This window comes from Pseudonaja textilis, chromosome 16 (assembly GCF_049901715.1).
Source record: "Pseudonaja textilis isolate UNSWEBS1 chromosome 16, rPseTex1.2, whole genome shotgun sequence".
In the NCBI taxonomy this organism is placed as follows: Eukaryota; Metazoa; Chordata; class Lepidosauria; order Squamata; family Elapidae; genus Pseudonaja; species Pseudonaja textilis.
Window position 1 is genome coordinate 7,277,465 of NC_142005.1, and position 25,321 is coordinate 7,302,785.

General features: G+C 43.6%; 1 protein-coding gene and 1 long non-coding RNA gene across 2 annotated transcripts in view; both read right to left on the reverse strand.

Annotated features, from left to right (window-relative positions):
- LOC148124570 (uncharacterized) overlaps positions 1-25,321 on the reverse strand; it is a 153,143-nt gene that overhangs the window by 25,860 nt on the left and 101,962 nt on the right. The gene's annotated exons all lie outside the window — the stretch shown is intronic.
- PCP4L1 (Purkinje cell protein 4 like 1) lies at positions 2,695-24,020 on the reverse strand. The gene is made up of 3 exons (XM_026716393.2): positions 23,838-24,020; positions 7,065-7,119; positions 2,695-4,977 (listed from the first exon to the last, which is right to left on the reverse strand). The coding sequence occupies exons 1-3, from the start codon at positions 23,844-23,846 to the stop codon at positions 4,832-4,834; spliced, it is 210 nt and encodes a 69-aa protein (XP_026572178.1). The 5' UTR covers positions 23,847-24,020; the 3' UTR covers positions 2,695-4,831.

Below are 25,321 nucleotides of genomic sequence, written 5' to 3' on the forward strand. Positions count from 1 at the left end.
AAAAGTCACTACGGATTTTACTCTGTGAAATCCAAATCTAGGGGGCACTCTTCATCTCCGTTTCAAGGCCACGGACCAGCGCTCTCCCAAAACATTACCGCGGTCATGTGGCCAGGATGATGTCACGGAACACCGTTCTGTTCCCACCGAAGTGGTACCTATTTATCTACTCGCATTTGCTTGCTTTCGAACTGCAAGGTTAGCAGGAGCTGGAGCAAGGGCGTGGCGCTCGGGTCTCGAATCCTGGTTGCCGGCTTTCCAGCCGATAAGCCCAGTGTCTTAAACATTAAGCCACCATACCAGTGTATAAAAAGAAAAAGAGAGTCAGCAACTAGCAGCTATCTGACAAAATCAGGCCAGTTGCTTGGCTCATTCAACTGTGAATTAAGAGGAATAAAATTTGGACTGTCTGTTGCTCAGGAGCTCATCCAATTCTGCTTCCGGTCACACGTCAAAATATACTTCACTATTTATCTCTAATTTAGCGTGTTTTCCCTCAGCTCCTTCTACAGGTAGTCCTTGACTTTACGACCACAATTGAGCTCCAGATTCCCATTGCTAAGCGAGACTGGTGAATTCTCCCCATTTTACAACTCATTGCAGTTGTGAAGCCCGTTGTGAGTCCAGTTGTTAAGAAAGGGGATGTGGCTCTTTAGTCATTGACAAGCCCATAAAAATTGGGGATGGTCTCTCTTTTTTTTTTATAATTGAATGTCCTGTTTGCTTTTTGTTTTTCTTTTAAGGAAACGCTGAGAAAACAGAGCAGGGATTAGCCGAACAAACCAGGATGGCTTAATTTTCTCACCCAGCTCCTTCATTCATTTATATTTTTGGCAGGATTTATTGACTGATTGACTGCACAGCATCTGGGTCCTTAGTCTGTGATTTGATGCTGAAAATAAATCAAAGTTAAGAAAGAAAACTAATATTTTAGAAGGGGGAAATCATTGCAGTTGTTCAATTAGTGATACGGTTGTTAAGGAGGCTGTGAGTTCGATCCTAGGTAGAGGCCGATATTTCTCTCCCTGGGCACGTTGAGAATATTATCGGCTGCACAAAACTCCTCATCGGCAACAAGAAGGGCATCCAGCCAGTAAAAACACTATCATTCGTTTGCCCAGAGTCCACCCCACAAGGGCTTATGGGGTCATTAAAAGAGGAGGAAGATTGGCTTTGCTGTTCACCAAAGGGGATGAACATGACCCTGGAACTCTGCGACCGTTGTAAATACAAGTCAGAGGCCAAGCACCCCAATTTGGATCGTGCGGCCATGGGAATGCTACAAGGGTGATGTGAAAAACGGTCCGAAGTTCCATTTTTGGGGGGGACTGTTGTAGTTTTGACCGGCCACTAAACAAACGGTTGTCATTCAAAGATTGAAGGTTCGAAGATTTTGTATTCAGAGTCTTTGTTCTTCTGAAGTGGATTTAAAAGTCCTGATTAAGCACGAAGAGTCGCCAAGGCTCAAACCTTGAAATTTTTGCATTTCCAGCGCCTCACCTTTGGCGTTTGGGAGGAAGCCAATCCATCCGCTGGGACTTCAGCCCTATTTAAATCACTCATTATTACAGCTTATCCTATTAGTTCAAGCTCGTTAGCGCAATTATCGGGCCTTTCCCTGTTGAGTTATTTTGCATATCCCGAAGTATCCCTTCCTTTTGCCCTTGGAAAGGCACTTCTGTTGTGGTTCGCCGGCAGCTTGTGCAGACAGCAGTGGAAATGAGGACCAGTCTGGGAACCTGGGGAGGACTCGGATGAGGGTCCTGCCTCCGATGCAGGGATGTTAAGCGATTCACTTAACAACGGTGGCCAGAAAAGTCGTAAAATGGGGCAAAATTCACTTAACAAATGTCTCATTGAGCAAAAGAAAAATTTTGGACTCCGTTGTGGTCGTACGTTGAGGACTATCTGTATACTTTTTATCTGGCAGCTCCTAATCAGGGTATAAACTGTTGTGGCAAATACCGTGTTTGGCAGCATTAAGTGATAGAAGGTGGGAATTTAGTGAGTTTGTGCCCAATTTGATGTCGTTTTTGGCCATGGTTGTGAAACCAATCGCAGCAGTTAAGTAAATTTTGTGGTTCTTAAGTGAATCTGGCTTCCCCCATTGACTCTATCTATCTATCTATCTATCTATCTATCTATCTATCTATCTATCTATCTATCTAGTATTTCTATCTATCAATCATCTATTTCTATCATCTATTTCTTTCTATCTATCATTTATTTCTATCTCTGTCATCTATCTCTATCCATTCATCTATCATCTATTTCTATCTATCATCTATCTATCAATCTCTATCCATTCATCTATCTATCTATCTATCTATCTATCTATCTATCTATCTATCTATCTATCTATCTAGTATTTCTATCTATCAATCATCTATTTCTATCTATCATCTATTTCTTTCTATCTATCATTTATTTCTATCTCTGTCATCTATCTCTATCCATTTATCTATCTATCTATCTATCTATCTATCTATCTATCTATCTATCTATCTATCATCTTTTTTTCTATCATCTATTTCTATCTATCTCTATCCATTCACCTATCTATCATCTATTTCTGTCTATCTACCTATCTATCTATCTATCTATCTATCTACCTACCCAGAAACTGAAATCTGCAAATACAAGCTGTGTCAATATTTCAGGTAAAAAGAAGACAAAAGACCAAAACAAAACGAACTTTTTTTCCCCTGATTATTTTATTAACATGCTAAATGTGTCAGTCTTCAAAGCAGGTCAGTCAGTGCCCAGGATGACAGCTTTTACTCATTCTTGACAATGTTTTATTGCCCGCCACAAATTTTGCATCCACCACTGGCCCAGAAGTGGAATGGCTGTGAGGCAGTTAACTGGGGAAAAAAATATATGTGTGCGTGACCTTGACGGATAGATTTCGGCTTGTTCTTGTTTTTCTTCTTGGCTCATAATACGCTGGGCCCTGAGGACGGGAGCATGGCTTTGTAGCTAGCAGCCCTTTTTGTGGGTGAATGGACAGAGAAATCGGGGTGCTGAGATCTGGTGGCCGCGTAGGACAGACACTGAGCTTGGTAACAACACTCGGATGTTCTTTCGGCAAAGAATGGCTTAAGGAACTTGAAGCTGACTTCGTAAAAAGCATATTGGACTCACAAAAACATTTCCATGGGAGGAAGCTCCCAATTTTGCTCACAGTTTCACTCTTATCGGTGCAAAAGACAGGTGCAAAGTATTCCTTTGGGCAACGAGGTTGGCTCTTAAGAAAAGTGGGATCCCATCAGGGAAGTGAAAATATAATTTTTCCCTTTTTCAACATGTTGTCTAGGTTGGTGTCGAGCCCCAGGACTCAACTTCCTGTTTTGAAAATAGGTTTATTTTAGATTTTCAAGCTAATATTTTCCCTGCATCGGGTCTATGGTTCTTTGAATGAATTTGGCAGGATTTTTATTAGGCCTTGGTTGGTGGAATGATACAATCCACTATGGCCAACTTGCCACATGGGCCAAACTTGTCAAAAGACAATTCAACAAATACAAAAGTTAACTTAATTTTGACAGAACCGTGGCCAATAATAGCATGAAGAAAGTCAATCCAGAAATACAAGAATCACGATGATTTGGATGAAAACGTGCTCATCAATAATAAAATAAAGTAACTGAATGAAATGATGAAAACGGTGTTGAATTGTCCCACGGCGAGTTGGGTTGGCTGCGGCGAGTTATTTTAGACAGGAAAGGAAAACTTTGGCGACCACGTTGGGACACCAAACGGACCTGTTTTTCAAATCCTAACTTGTGAATGGGACTTGGAAGTGGCTCGCAAATTTTCCATTTTTGCAATTTTGCAAGGGGTCCTTGGCAGGCAAGGTTTGGTACCCAAAGGATTCAAACTTCATAGCAAGGTTTGAAGAATTTTAGAGAACCAACCTCGCAGAGCGGGAAAATAATTTCCCTTCAACGTGGCATCTCTACCGTAAATGTTTGGAAGTTGGCATCGAAGTGTGGGAACTGCGTTCCCAATCTCCAAAAAGGAAGATTAAAATCTCAATCCTCCATTTATAGAGTAACAAGCACCCTCCCCCAATGATAGTTGGGAGGAAAAAAGGATGAAGAATTTGGTTCAAACGATTCAAAATAAGCGACGGCTATTCTAATCTTCCTAACCTAGACTTCCCACTTGTATGTTGTCCTTGATTTACAATCACAGGAAAACCTTGAATTTCAGTCTTAAGTCATTGCGATTGTAAGTCGAGGAGCCACAGGACCAGTCTCAATTTCACGACTGTTTTTACAACAGTCGCAAATGAGCCACAATGGTTGTCCAGCCAATCACACAGTCGTTCTTCCAAATGGCCGCTTTTTGCCAGACAGCAGCAAAAATAGATCGCAAACAGCGACCGTGGGGCACTGCAACCATCACAAATGCGAGCCAATTGCCAAGGGCCTCAACTGCAATCCCATACCAAAAGAGGCATGGCAGTTGTAACTCCGAAGATGGATCATCGGGAGATTTTTTTTAAAAGAGCTTGTTTGACAACCGGTCGCAAGTTGTGGAAAGGACGACATCTCTCGCTCTGCCCACGATTGGTGGCTTCTGGTGAAGCAGTGTGGAAGGCCTTGGTGCTCAGCAGGCCCTTCCACCCACCCCACTCCATCCCCTCCCTTCCTCTGCTTTGACCATTTTCCCAGGACGTGCAAAAATTAAAATTAGTTGAAGATCAGAGGAGCCCCCTTTGCTGGGGTGGGAAGACAAGGGAGGAAATGGAATCGCGGTGGGGTTTTGAGGGGACAGGAAGAGGAAAGAAGCGCGTCAAGGCGAGGTGGGAAGGCTCCAGAAAGGCTCAGGAACTGGGATCCTGTTTCCGTTTTTGGAAACGTCGGAATTTTCCCTGGATGGCGAGAGCAGCCTTCTCCGTTTCCGGGGCATTTAAATCAATATCAATTTCTTCTTCTTCCGGCTCTGTTTTCTTGGGGTTTTCGCCTTTGTCTGTGGGAAGAAAACAATTGTTACAGTTTTCCAACATCGTTGCAAACGAGACCAGAGGTGGGATTCAGACGGTTCTGACCGGTTCAAAAGAGTAGTGGAAATTTTAAATAGTTCGGAGAACCGGCCAATACCGCCTCGGACTGGCCCCGCCCCCATCTATTCTCCGCCTCCCATCCAGTCCCAGCTGATTGGCTGGATTTTGTTTTGTTGCCCTGCACAAGGAGAACGGAGCTGGAAAGCAGGTTAGTAGAGGTGGGGAGGGAAGGGGGACTTTGCAGTAACCTTCCCCCGCCACACCCACCAAGCCACGCCCACAGAACTGGTAGTAAGAAATTTTGAATCCCACCATTGAACGAGACCATTAGGCCAAATCAGACACCCCTCTTCCCCCACCCCACCCCCGGCCACCAGAGAGAATTGAATACAGGCGGGATAATAAATAAATAAATAAAATAAAAATTCAGAGAATTCTTCAAAAACCACACTCCGTATGTGGCAGACTTAACCCACACGGTTTTCGCATTTGTCTATCGATTTTCCCCAATATCTCTTGTTTTTTCTTTATTTATTTTTTGATCCTGGGTTTGTGTTTTTTTTTTATTGAGTTGTCTTTTTCAAATTTATATGCTTTCTCGTCTCAGGGTTCTTTTTTTTTTTTTTTTTTGAAAGCCTTCATGCGCTACTGTTGCCTGGATCTGAGGCCGAGGTTTCACCTGAACTTCAATTTCCAGCATCCCCCACCCCCCAAAAAAGTCACTCACTTTTTGCAATATTTTACTTACCAAGCTCCAGAGTCCAACTGCAGTTTAAAAAAAAAAACCCAAATAGTTGCGCACAACCGCATCTTTAAAATATACCCCAATTTTAAAAACGTATTTTTATCCCTTTGATCGTGGATGAAAAATTTAGAAAAGAGGATTTCTGGGCGTTGCGTTAACTTACAAGCAGACGTGGTAACCTGGCAACCAGAAGCGGACAACAGCCTATAATGGTACATAGATAGAAAGCATCACTGCTTCCGGGTTGCCTAGCAACCACTGTCCAATGGGGTGGGAGAGCATCCCTGCCCCTTTACCTCTTCCCTCCATCCTTTTTGCAAAAGGATAATGGGGAAGGTACCAGATGAGGTGCTGAGTTCAAGTTCTCCGCTACAGATGGCCCCTAGCTTAGTCCCTCCCTCCCTCTCTGCCTTGCCTACCTCACAGAGTTGTTGTTGTTTTTTTGAGCGGGGGGGAAAAGGGAGATGGCAACGCTATCCTGAGTTCAAGTCCTGCTTTAGCCAGGAAAGCCAGAGAGTGAACTTTGGGCGCAATTACCAAGAGACGGTGAGTTCTAGTTCTGCCTTAGACATGAAAGCCATCTGGGTGACTTGGGTCCAGTCACTAGGAGACAGTGAGTTGGAATAGGTACGGTGGCCTAGAGGTGGAGTTCTCACCTCACAGTCAGGAGGCTGTGAGTTCGATCCTAGGTAGAGGTAGATACGTCTCTCTCTCTCAGGGCAGAATGAGAATATATTTGCTGGGGGGAAAAAACTCCGTATTGGTGACAGGAAGAGCATCCGGCCAGTAAAACACTCAGCACCATTCAGTTGCCCAAACTGCACCCTGCAAGGGATTATGGGGTCGTTAAAAGATGACGATGACTAGGAGACAGTGAGTTCTAGGAAAGCCAACTGGGTGACTTTGGGCCAATCACCAGGAGACTGGGAATTCTAGTCCCCACCTGAGGCACGAAACCCAACCGGGTGACTTTTGGTGCCTGTCAGCACAACCTACCTCACAGGGTTGTTGTGGGAAAACAGGAGGGGGAAAGTGCCTTGAGTTCGTTGTCAAAACCAATAAAGGTGGGATATATATACAAATAAAGAAAACAATTCCCAAAAATAAAAGGCAATTAAAAAGGAGTTCTGAACCACCTTTTATCCAAGAAGTAAAAGCACGATTTACAGCCTCTGTTCACCTGCCTAGGGAAAAATTCCTCATTAATTGATTGGTATAAATATACAGTATATATATATATATGTTTCCCTCTCTGCTTGACATCCAAAGCTTTGAGAACAAGGGAAACACCTCAAGGGTCTTTCTCACCTTTTTCTTCTGGCCTGGAAACCTCTCTGGAGATTGGTGACTCATCGGAGGTGAGCTGTGGAGAAGAAAAGAGAATTAAATTGAGGGGGAAGAGAGAGAGAGAAAGAGAAAAGGAGGTTTCGAGAACATGCTGGTTGGGGAAGGTGACTTTCGTGGCTGCCAAGTCATCAGGATTCAAATCCCTCAGGGGTCCTTCCAGAGGGACAAGCTTTGGAACAGAGGGCTGGCCTCGTGACCTATTATTATTATTATTATTATTATTATTATTATTATTATTATTATTATTATTATTATTACTATTACTATTATTATTATCCATCCTCCCTCCCTTTTCCTCTCCCTTCATATCTATCTATCTATCTATCTATCTATCTATCTATCTATCTATCTACCTACCTACCTACCTACCTACCTATCTATCTATCATTTAGCTATCTATCATCTAGCTATTTAGGTATCTAACTATCTATCTAATTATCTAAGATAGATAGATAGATAGATAGATAGATAATTCAGAGAGACAATAGAGATGCTATATAGAGATTGATGGATAGATGATTATCTATCTAATCATCCATCTCTATCTATCATCTCTATTGTCTCTCTCTCTCTCTCTCTCTCTCTGAATTCTCTCTTCATCCATCCATCCACTCACCCATCAATCCTTCAATCCTTCCATCCATCCATCCATCCATCTATCCATCCATCCATCCATCCATCGATCCATCCATCCAACTATCTATCATCTGTCTCTATTGTCTCTCTTTCTCTCTATCTCTTTGTATTATCTATTTATCATCCATCCATCTCTTTCTATTCTTTAATCCTTTTGTCTCTGTCATCTTGATTCTATCCCTCTGTTGATGCCTTCTCTCTCTCTCTCTCTCTCTCTCTCTCTCTCTCTCATTTTCCCTTTCAGATGCATAAGACAAATATAACAATAATATGCTATATGCAAATAGTATCATATAGTACAGTTAATAATGTACAATAATTTTAAGCCAGATAGGTAGGTAGGTAGGTCTCTCTCTCTCTCTCTCTCTCTCTGTCTCTCCCTCCCTCCCTCCCTCCCTCTCTCTCTCTCTCTTAACGTGTCCTGTATATTCCATGTGACCCTGCAAGCTGCTTAGCGTCAGACAATCGAAGTGGGTACTTGCAAGCCATAAATTATTCATTCATAAGTAGATGGACAGCAGTGAAGAAGGAGAAAAGGGAGTTGATCAAAGGAGAAGGCGGCAGAGGGAAACAAATTTTGTCTGTGTGTGTTTGTGTGTGTGTTGTTGTTGTTAATTGTGAAGTCACGTCTGACCCATCGCAACCCCCATGGAGAACGTTCTTCCTTCCTGTCTTTTACCATCCTCGGGAGTCCATTTAAGCTCCGTGACTCCCTCCAGCCCTCTCCTTCTCCATCGTCCCCTTCTTCTTCTATTGCCCTCCATCTTTTCCAACACTCGTCTCTTCTCCACCGAGTCCTTTCTTCTCATGAGGTGGCCAAAGTCTTTTGAAGCTTCCTCTTCAGGGTCTGGCCTTCTAAAGACCAGTTCAGGGTTGGTCTCCTGATGCGGGTGAAGAAGGAGAGTGCCAAAGTTGGCTTGAAACTCAACGTTAAGAAAAACTAAGATCGTGGCATCCGGCCCTCTCCATTCCTGGCCAATAGACGGGGAAGAAATGGAGGCAGTGACAGATTTTATTTTCCTGGGGACTGCAAGCAAGGAATTAAAAGACACTTGCTCCTGGGGGAGGAAAGCTATAGCAAATCTAGACAGCATACTAAAAAGCAGAGACATCACCCCCCTGCCAACGAAAGGGCATAGAGTCAAGGCTATGGAGTGTGTGTGTGTAGACGATGCTAATGAACTTGTTGGTTGTGGTCATTTCTCAAACACAGCTGGTGTGACCCAGACAAGGGGCTGTAATCGGGCAGGAAGGAGCAGGTTGATTGGTGGGGAAGGTCACCTGAAAAGAGTTTTAGGCAAGGAAAGAGATACAGAATCTAGAATCACGGAGTTTGGAAGGGACCTTGGAGGTCTTCTAGTCCAACCCCCTGCTTAGACAGGAAACCGTTTCAGACAAATGGTTATCCCTAAGTTCATGACGAGCCTTAGCTTTCCTCACTTCATCTTTGCAGGCTCGGGTTATTTGCTGATATTCTGATATTCCACTTTTTACACTTCTCCTTTTTTGGGTCTTTTCAATTGAACAGGAAGTTCTTTTATGCAGCCTTGCTGGCTTCTTTTGAGAGCTGTTATTTTCCTTCTTCATTGGTATTGTGCTAGACTGGGCTTTTATAATCTGACCCATGTCTCGCTTAGCCATGGAAATTCTGGGCTCCACAAGTGTTGGAAGTCGAGGACTGCTTGTATAACATATCCATTGGTATTGTGCTAGACTGGGCTTTTATAATCTGACCCATGTCTCGCTTAGCCATGGAAATTCTGGGGCTCCACAGGTGTCGGAAGTCAAGGACTGCTTGTATAACATATCCATTGGTATTGTGCTAGACTGGGCTTTTATAATCTGATTTTTCAAAAAATCTCCCAAGCTCCTTGAGTTGTTTTCCCCTCGAGGATTCTCACCCATGGAATCCTTCCTAAGATCTCTCTTAAGTTTATTGAAATTAGCTCTCTTAAAGGCCAAGATTTGAACAGGTGTCTAGGTGTGTTGTGTGCTTTGCTCACTCGTAGTCTGGCCGGGGAAACTAGAAAGCAAAAACAGCCGCAGCCGCTGCTCAAAGAGGAAGCCTTCTGACCTTTATTTTCCCCAGTGGGCAATTAAGCCGGAAAAAGAGCAATTAAATTCTCTTCGGTTCCCCGCACAGCGGAGAAAAAGGAAGCAGAAGGAAGGAGCACACACACACAAACACACACACACACACACACACACACACAAGGAGGGGTGTATGATCCTTTCTTGTGTTTTTTTGCACAATTAAAAGCGTAGTGCACAAAAATTATCTGCTGCAATGTCCTGCCAGTCAATGGCTACTTCAGCTTCAGCCGCAACAACACAAGAGCACACAACAGATACAAACTCAATGTTAACTGCTCCAAACTCGATTGCAGAAAGTACGACTTCAGCGACAGAGTGGTCAATGCCTGGAATGCACTACCTGACTCTGTTGTTACATCCTCAAACACTCCCACACCTTTAACCTCAAACTATCCACTATTGACCTCACCCCATTCCTAAGAGGTCTGTAAGGGGCGTGCATAAGTGCACCACCGTGTCTACTGTCCCTGTCCTATTCTCCCCATTCATCCGTACCTATTTCCTGTATTCTTACCCATGTTTATAGTGTACTTATACCTATTATCTTGTAAGCGTTTGACAAATCAAATGAAATGAAATAAAAATCGAATCAAATAAAAATAAACAATTGTCTGCCTCGGAGGGCTTCCCTTCACTCTTCCAAATCCATCCATCCTGACCTCAAACCCAGAATTATCTCATTTTTACAGACACCGAATCCTCTGTGTTTATTTCCTTCCCTCCCTCCTTTCCTCCTTATCTTTCTGTCTCTATTTCTCTTTCCTCACCTCTCTTTCCCTTCTCCAGAATCTCAAAAGCATCACTGAACAACATTCACTTTAAAAAACAACCCGCTTTTAGATAGTTTCTCAGTTACCGTATATCTTAGCTTCTCCTTCCCTACCCTGGGTCAACCTATTGTACAAACCAAATACTTCTTCCACCGCAAAGCCCGTGCAATAATTCCTTTCACTTGTTTCCTGAATGAACCCGTTTCCTGGACCAGCACAATATCCTAACCTGAAAAACCAACCAAGCTGAAAAGTATGCATGGTTAAGAAATTGAGGGCAAGCACTAAAAGGCTTTCAAACCATTCAGCGAAGCCTGAATAATTGCTTGCTTTTTTCATCACGAGACAATATTTCACCAGCAGTGGATAAATAAAGTTAATTTCCTTGAAAAGCACGAAAGATGCTTTTCACAAAGCCGTGACTGGGACTACCCCTCCCATCATCCTGGTCCTGCCAGCCAGATGGATGGGATCTTAGATGCTAAGCCTCCAATTTGGAGGCTGGGGCCTCTTAGATGCTCGCAAAAAAACCCCAAAACCCAGTTCTTAAATTCTCTCTTTCCTTCCACTCCCTCCAAATTTTGGAAGACATATTCTTCTTTTTTCTCTCTCTCTCTCTCTCTTTTCCTAAAGCCTTTCTCCTTGAGAAGAGGTCTCTCCTTCCTCTGTTGCCGAGGCAACAGCAAATCCATCCCATAATGAACGCACACCATTGCAGACAGAAAAAAGACAGAAGAAACAGCAGCATATGTTCCGATAATCACCCAGGAAGAAACAGTCAGAGCGGAGAAAACAAGGTGGTGGAAACCCAGATAGAATTTGCTTCCATAAATGGGAAAATATATATACATATATTGGAGGATGCCATAAAAGTGCAAAAGTGCAAAATAAGAGCATCCAAGGGAGGTGGAAGGACGAAAGGAAAAATCTTCACGATTTAGAAATTGGCTGAAATTTCCTCTCCCCTGGAGATTTGAACCTGGATTGAGAAATTTACCAGGTTCCCCTCTCTGGCAGGCAAGGAGCTTTCCCTGTTGGATGTCGGTCTGCCGGCGGTGCAGGCAGCTGGGACGGAGAGGAAGGTGAATCTGAATTGGCTAAGAGCCTTCTGGAGAACAGCTTATTACAGATGTATTTCTCCCCGGGTCTCTCAGGCTGCTTTCAAATGCCAACTTGAAAATTCATGCATATCTCTGGAAGATTATCCTTATTAAATTCCCTTTTTTAAAGACCCTTCATTCGGGGTAAAGTCGAAGCGACTGGATGGAGCTGAGAATTTACTGACCAGCTGCCCTTCCTGACACTACATGGAATTTGCAGCTAAGAATTTGCTGAGCGGGTGGCCCTTCCTGTTATTAGTACTGTTAATATTTAAGCCATCCTTTTTTACTGCCAAGATGCAGTAAAAAATAAATAAATCAGCAAAGCATCACATGGTCGCGAAACCTCCCTGCTTTACCGCGTTTTTAATTTGGGGTGAAAACATTAAAATATATTTGAGAAGCCCACGTACGGCAGGCTGTAGGCTGAGTAAATCGATAAAACGCAAAAGAGGATCTCATAAAAGTCTTGCCACTTCACCGCCAATGGATTTTGACCTTCAAACAAACCCAGGTTACACCAGAAGTGTCTCTGCACAGCGTTTCCAGGAAGAGAAACTGAGCATCCATAAATAAGTAATTAAAATCAATTTTAGGCATAGTCAGGATAAAGGAGAAGGAAGAATGAGGGGTCAAAAAGAGAGGAGAGAAGGAAAACTGTCAATGCAGCAAGCCCCATTCATGTACTTAACCGAGGACAGAGTCTTTTGGATAGAAATGGTTAAAAAATAATTAGGATTTATTTTTAAAAAAACAGACTATATTTTGTTATCAGCCCGAAATCCTTCCATTACTCTGCGTTGAATCCCAAACGTTGGAACACTTCGAATAGGGCCACCCAGATCCTGCATTCAAAGATGGGAGATTATCTCTAATTTTTGACTTTTATTTCCTCCCAGGTTTCGGCGATTCCTCACCTCCCAAAAAATTTGATGTCTGGTTTGCTGCTAAACTAGAGAAAAAACAAGCAAGGATCTTGCTAAACCTGGTTGGGAAGCTACAAGGAAATCCAAGGTTTGGAGGCTAAATTGGGAAGTTTTTTTGTTTGTTTTTTAAAGGCAGTCCTCGTTTAGCAGTCAAAATTGGGACCGGTAATTCAGTTGTTAAGTGAAGCTTCCAGTGAAACCATGACAGTACTTATAGTATTATTAGCTTTTCTTTGCTTTATAGACCCACGAAGGTCATTATTTATCAGGGTTGTTTGTTAAAGTTTTTAAAAACAACCCTACATGTGGTCCTCGTTTAGCCCCCCCCACCATTGGGACAGGCACCTCCGTCACTAAGTGAAGCAGGTTGCTTAGGGAAATCAAAACTGTGCTTGCAATCTTACTTCTGCTTTCCTTCGCTTGCTAAACCCACGAAGGGCGTTACGTTGGGATGTTATTTTGTTTTTATCACTGTCATAACTGGGAATGGGCGCTAAACGAGGCAGGCGCTAAACAAGGGCCACCTCTAGTGGCGAACTCCCGCCACTCCCTTGTCAGGACAGCTGCACCGCTGTGAACCCACTGCAAACCAAATGAAAACGCTTCCACGTTTTAACACATCTCAAATAAAAAGCTGGCATAGAAAATTTGCATCATGTTTTGATCAGACTCAGGACTGTCGAATTTAATTATGGAGAGGGGGGGGCTGCAGAAAGACCCCCCCCCAAAATGGGGACATGATGGGGGGGTGGGGGAAAGAGGAGACAAGCCCCCGTGGCACCCCAAAACTCCCAAGTTGTGTTGAGTGTCCCTTTTTGTAACACTGCAGTCTTTAAGCTAGCCTGATGCCAACTGGCTGAGTTTTGCAAATCAATACCGTACTTTTCTTGATTTTTTGCAATCTTGGCTCAATCTATCCAGCCCCAAGTGTTGTTTTGATTCATGTTTTTTTATTTAAAAAAAAGGATTAAATTGAGATGTTTTTCACGCATTCTTTCTCTAACCCTTTCCAAAAAAAAAAAAATCCCAGGATGTTTTTCATACTAGACTGGAAGATCCAATCCAGCTAGCCACAAAAGACAATTCGGTTTCAGAATGACAAGAGTTAGGAGAAGGGACTTTGGAGGTCTTCTAGTCCAACCCCACAGCTCAAACAGGAGATTTTTCTCTCTCCAGTCATGGAACTACTGCAGTAACCCTCGACTTACAACCTTTCGTTTAGAGACTGATCGAAGTTACAATGGCGCTGGGAAAAAGAAGGGGAATTACGGCCAGGCTTCACTCTTATGTCCACTGCAGCATCCTCATGCTCAGATGATCAAAATTCAGAGGCTTGAGGACTGACTCACCTTTAGAATAAAATAGAATTCTTTATTGGCCAAGTGTGACTGGACACACAAGTAATTTGTCTTTGGTGCAAATGCTCTCAGTGTCCATAAAAGAAAAGAGACATTCGTCAAGAGTAAAGAATCATCAGGCACAACACTTAATGATAGTCATAGGGTACACTAAGCAATCAAATCATACTAGGAAACAGTCAATATAGATCGTAAGGATACAAGCGACAAAGTTACAGTCATTCAGTCACAAGTGGGAGGGGATGGGCGATAAGGAGTGATGAGAACATTAACAGTAATAGTAGTGTAGACTTTGTAAATAGTTGAACAGTGTTGAGGGAATTACTTGTTTAGCAGAGTGATGGCGTTGGAGGAAAAAGCTCTCCTTGTGTCTAGCTGTTCTGGTGTGCAGGGCCCCATAGTGTCGTTTTGAGGGAAGGAGTTGAAACAGTTTATGTCCAGGATGTGAGGGTTCTGTAGATATTTTCACAGCCCTCCTTTTGACTTGTGTGGTATACAGATCCTCGATTGAAGGCAGGTTGGTGGTAATTGTTTTTTCTGCAGTCCTAATTCTCCCCTGGAGTCTGTGTCTGTCCTGTTGGGTTGCAGAGCCAAACCAGACAGTTATAGAGGTGCAGATGACAGACTCAATCATTCCTCTGTAGAACTGGATCAGCAGCTCCTTTTAGGCAGTTTGAGTTTCCTGAGTTGGCGCAGGAAGAACATTCTTTGGTGTGCTTTTTGGATGACATTTTTGATGTTAAGTGTCCATTTTAGGTCTTGTGATACGATAGAACCTAGAAATTTGAAGGTCTCCACTGTTGACACTGTTGTCAAGTATTGTAAGAGGTGGGTAGCATGGAAGGGTTTCTGCTAACGTCCACCACCATTTCCATGGTCTTGAGTGTGTTCAGTTCCAGGTTTTATGATGGTTTTATGACGGTTGCAGGGTCTTGGGGGTCACATGATTCCCTTTTATGACCTTCTGACAAACAATGGGGGAAGCTGAATGCATTTAACAGCCAACCAATTCACTCAACAATTGTAGCCACACACAAAAAGAACTTGCCTCACTCACCCCACGTGCCTGGCCTGGCCATTGGGCCGCTTCTTTCCGCTTCTTTCTTCTTCTGCTTTTGGCTGAATGCAAGGAAAGCAGCAGAAGTCTTTCTTTCTCTCCCCCAAACTCTGCCAGAAATGAGTCTTTGGGACCCTGCAAGGCCTCCTGCTCCAAGAGGCTGCGCCGGCAAAGACTCGTTTCTGGCGGAGTTTGGAGGAGAGAAAGAAAGACTTCTGCTGCTTCTGCTGCTTTCCTTGCATGAAGCCAAAAGTCTCTCTTTCTCCCCCCCACCCGAGAATTGGTCTGGAGACGGTATCCTGCCATCCCAAATAAAGAACGATTGATCGGTCGGAAATCGGGGTGGGGAATTTTCCTGCAGACTTTTTTGGGGGATTTTCCCAGGATCTCTGGTCCGTGGGATTTAAAATTATGAGTTTGGTGGTCCCTGAGGTCCAAACGATTGGCAACTCCTGGTTTAGAGAACACATGAAGAAAATAATAATTAAATTATCCGCCTTTTTTTGTCCCACCAGGGTCCTACATTGTAAAACCACCTCAAATTTCCCCTCAATCAGGGACATCCTGTAGCAGATGCAACCTGAAACCCAGGTTAACAAACCAAGTTAGGATAGTCTCGCAAGAGGTGATACTTCCAAAATGAAACCAACATGTAAGCCACCTTTACAGACTGACTTCCTTTGCTCAGCTTGCTGTGACATGGGCTCAATTCTCACAGGATGCTAAACACCCCCTCAAAAAAAGTCAGCCTCGTGTTGCCTGTCAAATAAACCAACAATCTTAAGTTGTCCTGACCAAGCTAGCAAAAATGTACCAATGGTCGTTTCTTGCTTTTTACAGATGTCAGTTTTGCTCCCGTCTACTTTTGGCGGAGGGGAATGAAAGAAAAGTGTCAGGAAGTTGGTTTAATCTATGTATTAAATTGATTTATCCCGCGGACGCTGGAGGCTTCCTTGGCAGACTGCAATTAAAACCCGAACATCAGAAAGGAAAACCGGAGGCATTAAAAATAATTAAAAAGAGCTATCAACGACCGACAGGCCAGCCCAGCCCAGCCCAAGGCCGGCTTGAAAATGCTAGCTTTCCAGAGGGCTGTATTCATCCAGTTTATTTATTGACAAGGTTTATATATCACTCCTTCCCACAGAAATCCACTCGGATAGGTTTATGGGCCATAACGGTTAAAAAAAAGGCAGAGTTGAGAATTGCAAAAACACAGCAGCCAGAGAGGGATTAAAAAATAAATCAATCTACATTTGTCAAATTGAGGATTAAAGGAAGGGGGGAAGGAAACAGGCTCTCACACTTCTTCTCTGCAAAAGCAGGTTTTGCCAAAAGCCAGGTTTGAAAGAGAAAAAAAAAACCAGCAGAGTAAACACCCTTTGGAATTTGAGGGAAATGTCATTTAACCATTATTTCCTGGGCTGCCTGCTTGATTTAATGTTTTGGAGCTTTGTTGGTGCTTCTGTTGGAGTCGGTGATGCATTCGGATAATAAATAAAATATAAATATTTGAAAATGCAAAGCAGAGGTTTGAGGTTTCTCACTTCTGCGGGGAGTCAATTGTTTGAAGGGGAAAAAAAGGGACCTTAGAGGAAGCAAAAAAATAGCTTTGTAACAGGCGGTTCTCGATTTGCAGTAATTCGTTTAGCGACCGTTGGAAGCTAAAGGGTGACTTACAACTGGGCCTTGCACTTATGACTGTCGCAGGAGCAAAAATTGGAGGCTTGGCAACCGGCATTTTTGATTGCACACATGAGATTCCCCAATAGGGACTCCCCAGCTGGCTTCTGACAAATCTGTGGGATTCGTTTAACGGCTAACTGATTCAAGTAACAACCGCGGCAAAAAACGGCCGTCAGATGGGTCACGCCTCACTGAACAGCTGCCTTGCTTAGCAACGGAAATCCTGCTTGCCATTGTGGCCGTAAGCCGAGCAAGAAACGGTGTTCCCTTCTAAGGGTCTACGAAAGCGACGTCTGGATTTTGAAGAGCCAGGATTAGGAAGATGATTGAGGTCTTTGAATTGTGGGTGTTGGAGAAGGCAGAATAACAGAGTTGGAAGGGACCTTGGAAGTCATCTAGTCCACCCCCTGCTCAAGCAGGAAACTCTATATCGTTTTAGACAAATGGCTGTCCAATCTCTTCTTTAAAACCTCCAGTGACGGAGCACCCATAACTTTTAGTGGCAAGCTGTTCCACTGGTTAATTGTTCTCACTGTTAGGAAATTTCTCCTTACTTCTAGGTTGCTCCTCTCCTTTCATCCCGTTGCTTCTTGTCCTGCCTTCAGGGGCTCTGGAGAATAAGTTAACCCTCCTCTTCTTGGGAGCAGCCCTCTCAAATACTGGAACAGCCAGGAAAACCTACCGATGGATCGTCAAAGAAACCAACCCAGAATTCTCACGCGGGACAGTCAGCCCACCCATAAACTCAAATGATCCTACTCTGGGTGCACGATGCAAAGACCGTATGTTCTGGGGAAGGTTTTGAGGTTTGAGAAAGAAGGCAGAAAAGAGAAGAAGAGGATAACTGGCAAGGATCACGCGGATGGGGGCACCATTGGAAGCCTTGAAGGGCCACGTAGAATAATTTGGAAGCAAATTAATCTCTGTGGTCGGTGAATCATAAAAATTGGCCGTCTTCCTTTGAGTATCTGCAACAATCCACTGGAGCTGAAGAGAGCCATGCCTGGAAGGACCTTCTCCCACGAAGCTTCTGCCTTAAAAACTCATTAAAAAAAAAAAAAACCTCCAATCCTCTTTCTTTTGCACTGATCTCAATTTGCACCCGACACCTTCTTCCTAAGCAGCAAAATATCCCTATATTCTACTTTACAACAGAGAGTAAGTCCGATCCTTTGGCGATCTGCCTGGTTTGAAGAGTTTTCTTCTCCTCATTTAGACTCTTTCTTTTCCTAAATGGATTAAAGGTTGGGTGTACTATAAAGCAGTTTTTGTCAACCTTGGCGGCTTCGATTTCCAGAATTCCCTTGCCAGCCATGTTGCTTCGGGAATTCTGGGAGTTGAAGTCCACGCATCTTCAAACTGGGATTTTTTTTTAATTAAGTCTGCCAGGAGTAGCAACGTCTGACCTCTTCAAGTGCTCTCCGTGGTCCTGAAAGATCCTGAGCAGCCTGAAATCCTGTTTAAAATCCATCCCAAACAGCTTTCCAGGTAGGCTTTGACTTACAACCACAATTGAGCTCAAAATTTTCATCGCTAACTGAAACATCGGTTAAGTGAATCTTGCCTCGTTTTACGATGCCGCAACTGTCATAAACACGAGTCAGTGGCCAAGCCTTTGAGTTTTTGTTCACGTGACCACGGTCACTTATGACTGTTTTTCACATTCATGAGGCAACGGTCATAAATGTGAAAAACGGTCATAAGCCATGTTTTTTTCCAGGGCTGTGGTGATTTGGAACGGTCCTTAAATGAACTGTTGTAGTCGAGGACTTCCTGAATATGGTTTCATCCACCCAAGACCCAAACTCAATCAATTCCATATTCTCAAAGAAACCTTAGGCTAACAAAACAGTATAAATAGGGCAAATTTAGGGAGGGTTTCCCAATAAATTGCATCATCCATCGTATAGAATTGTATATATCAGATTAGAATTAGAACAATAGAGTTGGAAGGGACCTTGTAGGTCATCTAGTCCAACCCCCTGCCGAAGCAAGAGACCCTACACTATTTCTGACAAATGGCAGTCGAATCTCTTCTTGAAAGCTTCCAATGATGACGCTCCCATAACTTCTGGTCCACTGGTTGATTGTTCTCATTGTCAGAAAATTCCTCCTTATTTCTAGGTTGAATCTATCTTTGATCACTTTCCATCCATTATACAGTATATATACAGTATATTATCAAGTAGATTGTATCGCACATTAACCAAGCTAAGTTAGCATGGTGCATTTACTTCTGGGGTCCTTGGTGGTCTCTGAGTATCTCAGAAGTTCAACCCTGAGCGAGAAATATTCTTCTCTATTGATCCTCTCAAATGTCTAACTGTTCTGACCCAAACCTGGTTCCACAAGGCTAAACACAAGACAAAGGTACCAGAACAACCTTTTACTGTTTCATTTACAAATCCTGTTTCTTCCCAGATAAAAGACTGCTTCCAACTAATTAGCTTCGACAAGGAAGAGTCTGGCCAAGTTTTGCAAGAACAACAGATAAAGTTACTAAACAATAAATCAAAGAGTCTCCAAACACCAACTCGGATATTTCTAACGTCCACAAGGCTTGAGTTCAAAAAACGTCTTTGCTTCCTGCAAAGGACTGCGGTTTCTCAGCTGGCTTTTATCTTCTCAGGGCGGGGCCATTACCTTGCAGCCTTACTCCCGAGTCGCCTGTGCTGCTGCAGCTGCTCTTTCCTTGGAGCAGCCCTGCGTGCACTTGGCACAGGCTCCTCGGGGGCCTCTTCTTTGCTACTGCCAGCCTCCACAATCTCCAAAGGCAGCGTTCTACTCCCTGAGGCCCCTCATCCGAGTCGTCGCTCTCCGAGACCTCAGCCGTCTGCGCCTGCTGCCGGGCGAACCACAACACTAACCAAGGTTAAGATCAACCAAGTGGAAGCCATGATATGATGCTGATGCCATTAGACCCTTCGCTGAAGTTCTTCGCTGTGTTGTGTGAACACAGCCATTGTCACCAAGGAAATAACCTCTGGGTATAAAGGCAGAATAAAACACCGAGGAGAGGGGGAACAGTAAGATTTTTTTTTTTAAAAAAAATAAAACCTGGTTGAAACAACCCTTTGATCTTAGAGACACGATATTGACTCGGTAAGCTGACATTAGGGCCCTAAAAATAGGCTCCAAAATTTATTAATACATTACACGCTTCTGAGAGTGTTTCCCAAAAGTGACAGGAGACTATAACAATAAATGATGGCAAACCATGCTTGCAGCTCTAAATATTATTCAAAATATTATTTCATCTGCCTCTTTCCTTCTCAAGCAGATACTGCTCAATTTGGAGAGAAAAAAAAACAGGCTTATTTAAATTTATTAGCCCTTGTGGCTTTATTGGCACAAGAATATGTACGATTTGCAAAAAACCAGAGAGAGAGAGAGAGAGAGAGAGAGACAGAGAGCATTGACTTTCTGTCAAGTATGAGAAATGAATTATTAATTCAATATTCGAGTGGAAAAAAAAATAGTAAAAGGAAATTTGCACCAAAGCTATGCAAAGAGAGGCTAATTTTCTTCTGGCTTCTCCCCGGTTCAAATTTTTATAAGTCTTAACCTTAGAATAGAATAGAATGGAATGGAATGGAATGGAATGGAATAGAATAGAATAGAATTCAGAATAGAATAGAATAGAATAGAATAGAATAGAATAGAATAGAATAGAATGGAATGGAATGGAATGGAATGGAATGGAGTGGAGTGGAGTGGAGTGGAATGAAATCGAATTGAATAGAATTCAGAATGGAATAAAATATAATAGAATTCAGAATAGAATGGAGTGGAAGGGAATGGAATGGAATAGAATTCAGAATAGAATAGAATAGAATGGAATGGAATGGAATAGAATAGAATAACAGAGTTGGAAGGGACCTTGGAGGTCTTCTAGTCCAACCCCTTTTCTTAGGTAGGCAACCCTATACCACTTCAGACAAATGGTTATCCAACATCTTTTTAAAAACTTTGGATGCTTTGGAAAATAGTTTGACCCGCTTCCTCCTCTCTGGGGCAACCCCTGAGATATTGGAAGGCTGCTCTCCTGTCTCCCCTGGTCCTTCTCTTCCCTAGACTAGCCAAGCCCAGTTCCTGCAACCATATAATCGTATATTTTAGCCTCCAATCATCTGTGTTGCTCTTCTCTGCACTCTTTCCAGAGTCTCAACATCTTTTTTTACATCGTGGCGACCAAAACTGAATGCAAATATTCCAAGTGTGGCCTTACCAAGGCTTTGCAAAATGGTATTAACCCTTCACGTGATCTTGATTCTATCCCTTCTCTTTATGCAGCCTAGGACTGTGTTGGCTTTTTTGGCAGCTGCTGCACACCTGCTTCAAAACCCGCTTCAAAAACTCTTGGTGTGTCCAGTGAATGAATTAATGAATGTTGTCAAAGCCACAACATTCGACGTTTTGGGGGATCTAGAGCGAACAGGCCCAGATTTAAATTCTTTTTAAGACAGCGAAACTTTGACCAAACTTTGACCCAGGCGACTTAAGTTAACGGGCGATTCAAGATCTATCGACGGGCACGGATGGGGGGAGCGTTAACAGGTTGTTGTTACTCTTTGTAAGTGTATGCGAGAAAGACCTTGGGAGACTGGAGTGAAAGATGGTGCCACGAGAAGAGAAAGAGATAAGAGACAGCTTAGGCCTCGGAAGGAATGGAGGAGTGGAAAATATATCTCAACTTGGGCAGTTTGAGGATGCATGGACTTCAACTCCTAGAATTCCCCTCCTTGTTCTTCTCGTCCTCCTTGTTTATTTTCTTCTCCTCCATCTTCTCATTTCTTCTCCTTGACTATCTTCTCTCCTCTTCTTCCTCCTCCTCCTCCTCCATCTTCTCCTCATCGTTCTCCTCCTCTTCCTCCTCTTCTATCTTCTCCTTGTTTATCTTCTCCTTGTTTATCTTCTCTTCTCCTTCTCCATCTTCTCTTTGTCTATCTTCTCCTTCTCCATCTCCTCCTTCACCTTCTCCACCTTCTCGTTTCTCCTCCTCCTCCTCGTCTATCTTCTCCTTGTCTATCATTTCCTCCTCCTCCTTGTGTGTCTCCTTCTCCTCTTCCCCCTAGTCTATCTTCTCCTTTTCCTCCTCCTGCTCCTCTTCCTCCACCTTCTCCTTGTTTTTCCTCCTCCTCCTCCTCCTCCTTGTCTATCTTCTCTTCTCCATCCCCTCCTCCATTCCTCCTCCTTCACTTCATCTATTTCCTCCTCCTCCACCTAGTCTTTCTTCTCCTTTTCCTCCTCCTCCTCCTCTTCCTCCACCTTCTCCTTGTTTTTCCTCCTCCTCCTCCTCCTCCTTGTCTATCTTCTCTTCTCCATCCCCTCCTCCATTCCTCCTCCTTCACTTCATCTATCTCCTCCTCCTCCCCCTAGTCTTTCTTCTCCTTTTCCTCCTCCTCCTCCTCTTCCTCCACCTTCTCCTTGTTTTTCCTCCTCCTCCTCCTCCTCCTTGTCTATCTTCTCTTCTCCATCCCCTCCTCCATTCCTCCTCCTTCACTTCATCTATCTCCTCCTCCTCCCCCTAGTCTTTCTTCTCCTTTTCCTCCTCCTCCTCCTCCTCCTCCACCTTCTCCTTGTTTTTCTTCCTCCTCTTCCTCCTCCTCTATCTTCTCTTCTCCATCTCCTCCTCCATTCCTCCTCCTTCTCTTCATCTATCTCCTCCTCCTCCTCTTCCTCCTCCTCCCTTGTGAATTCCCTGGCTCCCCTGGGACAGTTCTAGTTCTCCTGCCAATGGATTTTACCAGGAGGCTCCAGAGTTTTTACATAACAGACGCGCATCTCCCTACGCCTGCCCAATTCTCAGAGTTCCCCCCCCCTCCCTCTGCTCTTTTGCGAAAAGTGGCTCCCACTGTCCCACTTTGGCTTTTTCCACGCCAGCTGATGCTTCTCCTCAGTGCCTCGGAGTTTCCTGACATCTGCATTCGGATCCGAGCCCCTTGGAGGCACATCGGTATACATCGCGCACATCCCAACACCCTTTGGGATTTAGCTCCCAGACAGAATTCTCCGGATTAAGGAACCAAGTTTCAAAATAATGATGATGATAATAATAATAATAATAATAATAATAATAATACCCTTTCTGTTTTGCATGCACATCACAGATTTAATTTTAGGCACATCACTTTGTATCAGGACAGCCTTCTGCACGCTTCTCTCTCTCTCGCCTCCCCCAATGCGCCCCGATGCATATAAATGCACCCTTGACTCCACGGATAAATCTAACCCCCCCAAAAAAACACACACGGCCCCCTGAAGCTATGGCAGAGAAGGAAATTTCCCCTCCTTATGACCTCACCAATTCCAGCATTATTTTTATAAACAGGATAGAGAACATTCTTTAGATATATATATATATATATTCTTTTTTAAAATGCATTTATTGCCATCTCTCCTTGCAAGCAGATCAGGGTATATCAAAAGAATCATAAGAGGAAGAGGGATTTTTTTTTTAAATAAAAAAAAACAACCCTCAGAAATGTCTGTGAACAGAGGGGAATAAAAACAGCCCTTCCAAAATAGGTGTGCAAATGACACACTCCACCCTGGTACAATTCTTCAATTTCTCCCAGCCCTTTTCTTTTAAAGCACCCGTTTCTCTTGAGCCATAAATGCCATGCTCAAGTTGTGCCACTTGTTTCTCCGCGACATTATTATGATTACTATTAAAATTTCCTCCCCTCTTCCTCGGTGTCTTTCCTTTCTCTTTTTTTCCCCTCACCCTCCCAGCCTAGATGCCTACAGGTGCATTGCACCCGTCCAGCTCCGCCGTAAATACCTGGGCGGCTCTCAATTAAATTTATAGCGTGCAAATTAAAAAAAAAACAACCCACCGCTTGCCATCCTTGCCTTCTCCTTTGCACAAGTCTAAAAAAGGGCTTTGAATGTCCTAGAATGTCCTCTTTGTACAGCTAGGAGATATTCCCAATCTTTTTTAATTTATTTTTTTATTTTGCAGAGGGGAAATCCGTTAGCCAAGCAGAAAGCGTCAAGCTGCCCCTTTCTCATTTTCCACATCTCATCCTTCCCAATTCTTGCATATTTTCCCTTTCTTCTTCCTCCTCCTCCTCCTCCTCCTCCTCCTCCTCCTCCTCCCCGTACCTTACTCATAGTGCCTGCAGTTGGATGCTCTCAGGAGATACTCCAAGGAAGATGCTGTATCCCTTCCTCTCTCTCTCTCTTTCTCTCTCTCTCTCTCTCTCTCTCTGCTGGATTTTCATTCACGCGCACAGCATCTGTTCGCATTCCCAGCTCACTGGCACACTTAGCTGCACTCAAAGGTACCCGGCACTTTGATTGATAGGGCCAGGCAGCCAATGAGAGAAGCCAGGGGTTTCTACAGCTCTTTTTTTGCAAAGTGGAGGATTAACCAGTTTGGTGGTAGTAAACAAACTGTGTTTCCTTTTTTTTAATTCTCTTTCTTTCTTTCTTTCTTTCTTTCTTTCTTTCTTTCTTTCTTTCTTTCTTTCTTTCTTTCTTTCTTTCTTTCTTTCTTTCTTTCTTTCTTTCTTTCTTTTTAATAAGAAAAAAAAGAAGAGGTGAGATTGCACATTTTGGAAACCCAGAACGTAAGGCTGAGGTGTAGCCGATGCGCTACGATGCTAACCTGTGTTAAAAAACAAACAGACGAACATACCTCCTGCCAGCTTTTGCCGATTTCAAGCAGGAGAGCTAATTCAACTGTGCTCAGTTTAGATGGTTGGGGTTTGGGGGTTCCCACCGCCCCCCCCCCAAAAGGCTAGCGGAGACGCCAGGCCTTGGAAGTTGCAGCTGCAAAATATGGGAGGGAGGGAATTTAAGGCAGGAGGTCGTCGCCGACATGATTTCTAGACAAGGGGTACCAATTGTGTTTGCAAAGTTATGACTAGAACAGTGGCAAGGTTCAAGTGGGTGGACTTCAACTCCCAGAATCCCCCAGCCGGCCTGCTTTAAGATGGGTGGACTTCAACTCCCAGAATCCCCCAGCCAGCATGCCTTAGGATGGGTGGATTTCAGCTCCCAGAATTCTCCTTGGTTTAATGCAGGTGGACTCCCAGAATTTCCCAGCCAGTCTGCTTTGTGTGTGAACTTCAACTCCCAGAATTCCCCGGCCAGCATGCTCTGAGATGGGTGGATTTCGGCTCCCAGAATCCCCCAGCCGGCATGCTCAGGGATGTGGGTGGCAATCATAAGTGCGAGGACTGGTGTTAAATAATTTGTTTTCACCACCATCGTAACTTTGAACAGTCGTGAAACGAAGGGTTCTAAATCGAAGAGCTACTGCGAGGGAATTCTGGGTGTTGAAGTCCACCCATCGGGAGATAGTTGAATTCTAGTTCTGCCTTAGGCATGAATGCCGCCTGGGTAACTTTGGATCAATCACCAGGGGATGGTGAGCTCTAGTTCTACCATAGCCATGAAAATTAGCAGGGTTGTTGTAGGGAAAAAAACAGGAGGAGGAAGGTGTGTTGATATATTTGCCACTTTGAGTTATTTGTAAAAAAATAATAAAGGCCAGGTACAAACAAACAAACATTAGTCCAACCTGAGCAGGGGGCTGGACTAGAAGACCTCCAAGTTCCCTTCCTTCCTTCCTTCCTTCTTGC

What these genes read in the sequence shown, in the direction of transcription:
- PCP4L1 (XM_026716393.2), bottom strand. An exon ending in TTCCAGGCCAGAAGAAAAAG is followed by an intron (nt 4,978 to 7,064) that starts GTGAGAAAGACC and finishes TTCTTCCCACAG; the next exon opens with ACAAAGGCGAAAACCCCAAG.